Raw genomic sequence first — 9,573 nt, 5'->3', positions numbered from 1 at the left:
TTAAAAAATACAAATTCTCTTTTGAAAATTTTTACTATTTTTTTGCTGGAAAATTTGTTTTCCAAGCACATTTCTGGTTGTTCCCGGCGAAGAAAATTCCCGGTTATTTCCTGATATTCCGTTCAAGTAGACACCTAGATAAATTTCTTTTTAAAATTTTGTTCATTACTGCTCTTCCTCAAAAAAATTCTTATTATTAGGGTGGGCCGAAAATTAAGACCAAAAGTGTTTGTTGAAATCGGTTAATAAATGACCATCATCCGTTCAAATTTCCATTTTTAACCTATTTTTTCACAAATTTTCTGCGGGACAACAAATTACAGAATTTTTGTTTAGGTAGGGTTTTTGAGAATGCAAAATGATATAAAATTACTAAATAATATTTATAAAATTAAAACTACATTTTCAATATAAAAAAGTGCACTTGAATGAAATCCAAAAAACGAGTTTTTTCGGCCTTTTCAAAAAATTCTAACTTGAAGAATTTTTTTTTAATTTCTAATTTTATATTATTTTTAAGTAAAAAAGCTCTACTTTCAAAAAAATTGCACATCATTTTTCGGACCACAGAGAACTGGTAAAAAAATAGATCAATAATTGAAAAAAAATATTTCGCCTCATTGCTGGTTTTCAAAATACGGGTTTTTCGTCCCACCCTCATCAGAAAAATATTTTCTTCTTATAATTCAAATAACGAAAATAAAGATAATATGTAAATCTATAATTAATAAAGTATCTTCTTAAATTTAATAAAATTTGATCAGATTTCGAAATATCTTCTTGCACAAAAAATGCAAAACTGCGAATAGAGAATTTGAGAATTTCGTTGATTGACCCCGCCGACAACCCTCAATAGAAACAGAATTGTGTATTCTATTCGAATTATCAGGATGGGTCCTTTAATTTTTTAATTATATATTTTTTTTGATCGACCCTACAGCACCCTTTTTCTAAGTCCCTTTACCTTTGGTTAAGAAATAAAAATTAGCAGAATACACTGCTAATCATTGGCGGAGCTCTTATCATCTTGAATGACCTGATCCGGTTGTGTGCTTCGATTAACACAATCTCGGACTGCTTGTAATATTATCCCAACCCTTCTGTCAACTGCGGCGAAATGCGGTTCCCACAGGATTGGCGAAACAGGATCCTTTGACATGCTTTGACGCAGGGCGTCACTCAATCGTGTGGGTCCATTATGAAATCTGGAAGCAATTAGAAATTATTAATTAAACAGGGTGACGGCAAAACTTCATTTTCAAAATGAAATCACTACTCAATCTTAACTCCTAACTCCTAGATCCTAATTTCTCAATCTTAATCCACAACTCTAAACTCCCAACTCCTAATTCACAACTCCTAACTGTCATTTTATAAGTCCTAACTCCTCACTTCTGACACCTAATTTACAACTTACAACTCCCAACTCTTGACTCCTAATCCACAACTCCTAACCCCGAACTCCTAATTCACAACTCTTAACTCTCATTTTATAGGTCCTAACTTCTCCCTCTTACACCTTAGTCACAACCCATAACTCCTAATCCACAAATCTTAGGTCCTGACTCCAAATTTACAACTCCTGACTCCTAATCCGCAACACACCCATCCTAATTCATAAGCTTCCAACTCACAACTCAGAATTTATAACTCTTAAATGATAATTCATAACTCCTGACTTCTAATTCATAACTCCTAACTCACTACCCCTAACTACTAACTCAGAACTCACAACTCCTAATTCCACAAATTTCTAGGCCCTGACTCCTAATTTACAACTCCTAATTCCTGGTTCCTAATTTACAACTTCTAATTTATAATTCATAACTCCTCAGTCCTTTCACCTACTTCACAACTCCTAACTCCTAATTAATAACTCTTAACTCCCAATTCTCAACTCCTGACTCTCGACCATTAACTCCTGACTCCAAATTAACAACTCCTAACATCTAGTTCCTAATTCACAAATAAAAACTCTTATCTCCTAATTAAAAAAAACCCTAAATCCTAATCCAAAACTCCTGGCTCCTAACTCACAACTGCTAACTCCTAACTTCTAAATCTTAACTCCTTACTTCTAATTTTTCGCAATCCACAACTCCTAGTTCCTAACTCTTAATTTACAAGTGCAACTTCCGGTTTCCAATTTACACCTCCCAACTCCTAATTCGCAGTTCCTAACTACTAATTAACAACTTCAAACTCATAATTTACAACTCTTAATATATAATTCATAACTCCTGACTTCTAATTGACAACTCTTAACTCACAGCTCCTTACTTCTAATTCACAATTTCTAACTCGCAATCCACAACTACTAGGCCTTGACTCATAATTCTCAGCTCCTAACTCCTGGCTCCTAAACTATAACTCCCAAGTCCTAAAGAATAACACATAATTCCTTGCTCCTGATTTACAACTCCTAACTACTAACTCCATATTCACATTTGCTAACACCTAATTCAGAACTCATAACTCCTGATTCATAATTCACAACTCCTGACTTCTAATTCACAACAGCTAACTCCTCATTCGCAACTCGTAACTTCTAACTCACAACTCATAACTTCTAATTCGCAACTCCTATCTTAGGCTCCGAATCAACAACTTCTAATTCTTAATTCACAACTCCTGACTTCTAATTCAGAATTAATAACTACTGACTTCTAATTCACAACTCCTTAGTCCTATATCACAACTTCTTACTCTTAACTCCTACTTCATAACTCCTTACTCTTAATTCATAACTCCTAATTCCTTACTTCTAATTCACTGTTCGTAACTCGCAATCCATAACTAATAGGCCCTGACTCATGAATCTCAACTCCTAACTCCTAGTTCCTAATTCTTAAATAATAATTCACAACTTCTAACTATTGACTCCTAATTCACAACCACTAACTCCTAATTCACAACTCCTTAAACCTAATTTATAACTCCTAATTCACAACTTTTTAAACATAATTCTCATTTCTTAATTTTAATCTACGCCACCTCACTCCTCATGTACAACTCCTAGCTCCTGACTTCTAATCCACAACTGTTCAATTCTTGGTCCTGACTTCTAATTCACAACTCCTAACTAATAAATCACAACTCCTAATTCCTAATTCACAACTCCTAATTCCTAATTCACAACTCCTAATTCCTAATTCACAACTCCTAATTCGTAAGCCACAATTCCTATATTATAGCTCCGAATTCACAACTCCTAACTCCTAATTTATAACATATAACTCCTGGTTCCTAATATACAACTCCTAATTCACAGCACTTAATTCCTTCATCCCAATTCACAACTCCTAACTACTGACGTCTAATTAACCATTGCTAACTACTAATTCAAAGCACCTTACTACTAATTCACAACTACTAACTCCTCATTCACAACTCCGGTCTCCTAATTTACAACTCCTAACTACTAATTCCTTACTCCTGACTTCTAATTCAGAATTAATAACTCCGACTTCTACTTCACAACTCCTTACACGGGGAAAACGATATCGCAAGAATTGCAATATATACCGTAATTCCTGCGCTATATATCGCAATTATCACATTATAATAGCGTAAAATCGTGATATCGTACATTGCAAGATTTTACATTATATTATTATTTTATTATATTATATGTACGAGGGTTCTAGTAGTGGTAAAGCGATGTTAGTGCATTATAATATCCTAAAAGCTCCGGAAAAGTGCTTGAACGTTATCATATTACGCTTTATTTCAATCGAGATTTCAATACAGAGGTTTTGCGATATCATTGTGCGATATCTTTTTCTCCGTGTAATCTGAACTCCGAACTCCTGACTCATAATTCAAGACTCCTAAGTCACAACTCCTACCTCCTGGTTCATAAATTAAAATTCCTCACTCCGCACTCTTAATTCGCAACTCCTATCTCCTGACTCCTAATTTAAAACTCATCACTCCTTACTCCTAATTACAAATCATAACTCCTTACTACTAATTCACAAATCCTACCTCCTGACTCCTAATTCAATAGTCCGAACTTGTAATTTACCACTTCTAAATGTTCACTCTTAATTCACAACTGCTAACCCCTAACTCCTGATTTACAAATCGTAACTCCTGATTCACAACTCTTAAAACCTAATTCACTTAAGGAAATTAGGGAAAATCAAGGGAAGATGAACTGAGGGGGAGAGTAGATGAGGAAGAATTTGAAAGGGAGGATAAGCGAAATTTGAAGTGTGGGGAGGGTTCGTAGAGGCGAATAGGGGAAGTAGGTGATAGAAAGTATTGGAGGGGAAGGATATTTTTCAACAAAACTGTTTAACTTTAACACATTAGGTCAATTTTCAAACAATTAATTAAATTTTCAACGCAGAAGAATAATTTTTTACCGAAAAAGAGCAATCTTCGACAAAATATATTAATTCGTCAGCAAATAAAAAGAGAATTTTCAACCAAAAAGATAAATTTTCAACGAAAATGAGTAATGTTTAATGTTAATAGTTAAATTTTCAGTTGCAAAATTTTTTTTTTACCAAGAAAGAATATTTTTTCAACAAAATAGTTACATTTTCAAACAAAGGGATAAATTTTCAACTAAAATATAGAATCTTAAAAAATGACTTTTTAAGAAAATTATTAATTTTCTACAAGGGAGATTAATTTTAACAAAAAGCAATGGATTCTCAATAAACAATGTGATAGTTGATATTTCAACTAAACATTTTGAAATAAATTATACATAAAAAACACTTCAAGTCAACCAAAAGAGGCGAATTTTCAACCAAAAATTGAAATCCTCAACCAAAAAGATAATCTTTCAAACAAAAATGTTTAATTTATCAACAGATTAGATTAATTCTGAAACAAATAATTCAGATTTTAACCAGGGAAATTAATTTTCTGTCGAAAAAGAGAGATTTTCTACAAATTTTCAACAAAAGATACATTTTCGAACAGATAGTACAATTTTCCATTATAAAATATAAGTTTACAATCAAAAATGAAATAATTAAATTTCTAGTTAGAAAAATAAATTTTCAATGAAAAAAAAAAAAACGAATTTCCAAATTTTTAATTCAAATTTTGATTATTTACGTCATGCAGATGTTTCCACAATTGTTCAAACAATTTGCATTTCTTTAAAAGACATTTTTTATCATAAGTCATGAATACTTTGCAATTTTAGCACAATTTCATTCCAGAAATTCATTTGCAATTTTATGTTATGTAAAGAAATATAAATTATTTTAGCAATTATGCAGCATCGGACTGAAGTAAATATTAAATAACAAGCGACATAGTCAACGAGAAAAAAAACAACAATAGCAAATAAATATTTTCATGGAAAGTTACAATTAAACTTTGATAAATTGTTTAAACAAGAAAATTTTGCATTTCCATTAGTTGGTGGATAAAAATCATTATTCAATAAAATAAATATTTTCTATACAATTTGTAAAATATTAAAAAAACTATAAAAAATATTTGTTACTTATCTAATATTGATAATAATAACTAATGTCAGAAAAGAAAGCAATGGTGCTCTTATCAATGCCAATTTTATGAAATATTGTCATTTTTTGTTTTGAGGGCACTTTTGGGGCTCCACTAAAAACGCTGTTAAAAATGGGTTTGTTTATTTGAAGTCCTGTTACAGTGAATCGTATTATTAAAAATTAATTTTTGAACCTTAAATTTAACTAATCCCTGTTTTGTTGAAAATGTATCTTCTTCAGTTGAAAATTCTTTTTTTGTTGTGGAAAATTTGTATGAAAATTGTTTTGATCTGTGAAAATTTCTTCAGAAATGCAAATATTTGATTGAAGATTTATGTATTCAAAAAAATTAATCTTTTGAAATATTTTTATCTTTTTTAATCTTTCTTTCAATTATAAGTTGAAAAATTTATCTTCTTTGATAGAAACTTAATCTTCTTGGTTGATAGTTCATATGCGAGGTTACAATTTATTTTATTTCGTTGAAAATCATTTTTTTTACTGAAAATTATTATACTATTATATTTTAAGTAAAAAATTTATTTGTTCAAGGTGAAAATTCAAAAGTTTTGATAAGAATTCGCCTTTTGGTAGAAAAGTAATCTCATTGGATAAAACTTCATATTTTTGGAGAAAAAATTATTTCTTTGGTTAAAAAATTAATTTGTTTAGTTGGAAATTCATGTAATGTGTTCAAAATTGAACTTTGTGTTAAAATTTTTTTTTGGGGTAAAGATTTATTTTTCTATCTGAAAATTGACCTTTTCTATTTTTAGTTGAAAATCGATATTTTCAGTTGAAAATTCGTTCTTTTTTATTGAAAATTAATTTTTTTATTTATTGTTAAATATCTATCTTTTTCCTTACAAAATTCAACTATATGGTGGAAAATTCATGTCTTTTGTTAAACATTATTCTTTGATAGAAAATCTTACATTTTGTTTCAAAATTTTTTATTATTTTGGTTGAAGGTAGAAAAACTCTTTGTAGAAAATTTAACTATTTTGTTGGGAATTGCTTTTTTTTGCTTTTGATATTAATTTTTTTAACTGAAAATTTAAATTTTTCATAAATTGTTGAAAATGTATCCTTTTTAGTTAAAAATTCTTTTTGTTGTTTCAAAATTATATTTGTAACCGTAAACATAACTTATTTACTTTTGGTTAAAAATTGATTTTTATAGATTTTTACTCCAAGTTTTATTCATAACTCTGAAAAAAGAAGTTAGCTGCGTTAAAATTTTTCCTTTTAAGTAGAATGATATTTAAATTAAAAAAATAAAATTCAAATTCAAATGTCTTTTCAGTGCAAAATGAAGGAATTAAAAACTCCAAGGACTTTAAACTCGTGAAAGGAATTCAGAGAAATTCAATTAGTGTACAAGAATTCAGATCATTTAATGGACTCAGAGGAATTCAGAGAATATAAGGAATTTAGAAAAATTCAAAGAATTCAGATAAATTCAAGGAATTCACAGGAATTCAAGAATTCAGTCAAATTGAGAACCGTTCAAAAAATTCGGAGGAATTTAAAGAATTTATAGAAATTTCTTGAATTGAGAGGAATGCTTTGAATTCAAAGGAATTTCTTGAATTCAGAGAGATTCCAGAAATTCAGTAGGATTCAAGGAATTCAACGGAAGTCAAGGAATTCAGATGAATTCGAGGAACTAAAGGAATTGAGAGGAATTCAAAGAATTTAGAGGAATACAGGGAATTTAAAAGTATTTAGATGAATTCAAGGAACCCAAGGAATTTAGAGAAATTAAAGACATTTCGAGTAATTCGAGAAATTCAGTGGAATTTAAAGAATTCGGAGGAATTTTGTGGAATTCAAGGAATTTAAGGAATTCACACGAATTAAAGGAAGTCAAAGAAATTCATGGAACTTAAAAGAATTCAATGAATTCAGAAAAATTCAAGAAATTCAGAAGAATTCAAGGCATTCAAAAGAATGTAAGAAATTCAGAACAGTTTAAGTAATTCAGAAGAATTCAAGGAATTCAGAAGAATTCAAGGAATTTATAATAATTTAAAGACTTTATAGAAATCCAAATAATTTAAGCAATTCATAGGAGTTCAAAAAATTAAAAGATTTTAAGGAATTCACAGGAATTAAAGGAATTCATATAAATTCCTAGGAACTGAAGGAAATCATTGGAATTAAAGGAATTTGCGCAGTTAATAGCAATTTATAAAATTCAAAGAAATTTTACAGGCTGCAGAAGAATGCCAGAATATCAGAGGTATTCAGGGAATTTAGAAGAATTCTGGGAGAATAGAAAATTTCAAGGCATTCCGAGAGTTTATAAGATTGCAATAAATTTAAGCAGTTTAGAATAATTCAAGTAATTTAAATAATTCGAAGAATTCGGAGAAATTAAATAAATTATTAAAAATTTAAGGAATTTGAAGAAATTTAAGGAATCTAGAGAAATGTAAGAATTTATTGGGATTCAAGGAATTCAAGGAATTGAAGGAAATCAGAGGAATTTAAGGAATTCAGGGAAATGAATAGAATTCAGAGGAATTAGAGAGAATTCAAGGAATTCAGGGAAATTTAAGTGATTATTGGGAATTCAAGGCATTTAGAAGAATTGAAGGAATTCAGTGGAATTGAAGTAATTCAAAGGAATTTGAAGAATTTACACGAATTCAGAGGAATTTAAGAAATTCACACGAATTCGGAGGAATATAAGAAATTTAAATGAATTCAAGGAAATTAGAGAAATTCATGGAATTCAGAGCAATTAAGGGGAATGCAAGGAATTCAAGAGAATTCAATCAATTCAGGGAGATTTCTTGGGATTTTAAGACATTTAGGGGAATTTAATGAGAATTCAAGGAATTTAGAGGAATTCAGAAAAATTCAAGGATTTCAGAAGTATTCAAGGGATTTAGAAGGATTTAAGGAATTCAGAGGAATTAAAGTAGTTCAAAGGAATTGAAGGAATTCAGTGAAATTAAAGTAATTCAAAAGAATTTGTGGAATTTGCACAAATTCAGAAAAAAATTTAAGAAATGCACACGAATTCAAAGGAAATTAAGAAATTCACACGAATGCAGAGAAATTAAAAAAATTCACATGAATTCAAGGGATTCAGAGAAATTAAGGGGAATTCAAGGAATTCAAGAGAATTGAAGAAATTTAGGTAAATTTAATGTGATTTAAAGGAATTTAGAGGAATTTAATGGGAAAGCAAGGAATTCAGAGGGATTAAGAAAAATTCCAGGATTTCAGAAGAATTTAAGAGATTTAGAAGAATTCAAGGAATTAAGAGCAATTAAAGGAATTTAGAGGAATTCAGTTGAATTGAAGTAATCCAAAGGAATTTTAGGTATTCACACGAATTCAGAGGAATTTAAGAAAATCACATGAATTCAAGGAATTTAGAGAAATTGATGGAATTCATGAAATTCAAGGAATTCAGAGGAATTCAATAAAATTCAAGGAATTCAGAAGAATTCAAGGGATTTAGAGGAATTTAAAGAATTCAGAAGAATTTAAGAAATTCCTAGTTATTACCAGAATGCAAGGATTTTAGAGCAACTCAAAGAATTCCACAGACATAATAATACAAGGAAATCAGAGAAATTCAGGAAGTTTAGATAAATCATAGGAAATGAAGGATTTTAGAAGGATTCAAATGGTGCAGATAATTAAAGGATTTCTGAGGAATTCAATTAGTTAAGGATAATTCACATAATTTAGATAACACAGGCCCACAAAAAAAAACAAAAGTGTCTGTACAGTTGACCAGACCTATATATTCTTATGTATTTTTCGACGCTGAATCCGAATTTGCAATAAAAAAGTAGGGTCCAGCTACTTTTTTATGGGGTTTTGATCGAAAAACCTCATTTTTTACGGTTTTTTCATGGTTTTTTTAATAAAAAAAAAATAAAGAAAAATTTTATTTTTTTGACTTCAGAATCGAATTCTACGGGAAAAAATACATCGAAAACCATGTTTTGATGTTTTTTTTTTACAAAAATTTCAGAAAGAGGTCAAAAGCGTGTCAGAAATCCTTTACGCCGGTCATTTGTCGAGAAACGTGTGCGTAAGCGTAAAACACTTTAAAACTTTATTTAAAATA

At 29.7% G+C, this 9,573-nt stretch overlaps 1 protein-coding gene across 1 annotated transcript in view; it reads right to left on the bottom strand.

Moving 5' to 3' along the window:
* Positions 1–444: 444 nt before the first annotated feature.
* LOC117171647 (extracellular serine/threonine protein CG31145) overlaps positions 445–9,573 on the bottom strand; it is a 246,669-nt gene continuing 237,540 nt past the window's right edge. Inside the window, exon 7 of the mRNA XM_033359143.1 lies at positions 445–1,205. Coding sequence (XP_033215034.1) covers positions 1,001–1,205 — 205 coding nt within the window. The 3' untranslated portion in view covers positions 445–1,000. The remainder of the gene's footprint in view (positions 1,206–9,573) is intronic.

This window comes from Belonocnema kinseyi, chromosome 4, assembly GCF_010883055.1.
Source record: "Belonocnema kinseyi isolate 2016_QV_RU_SX_M_011 chromosome 4, B_treatae_v1, whole genome shotgun sequence".
Taxonomy (NCBI): domain Eukaryota; kingdom Metazoa; phylum Arthropoda; class Insecta; order Hymenoptera; family Cynipidae; genus Belonocnema; species Belonocnema kinseyi.
The sequence above is the reverse complement of the archived record's forward strand: the minus strand, read 5'-3'. Positions and strand labels throughout refer to the sequence as shown.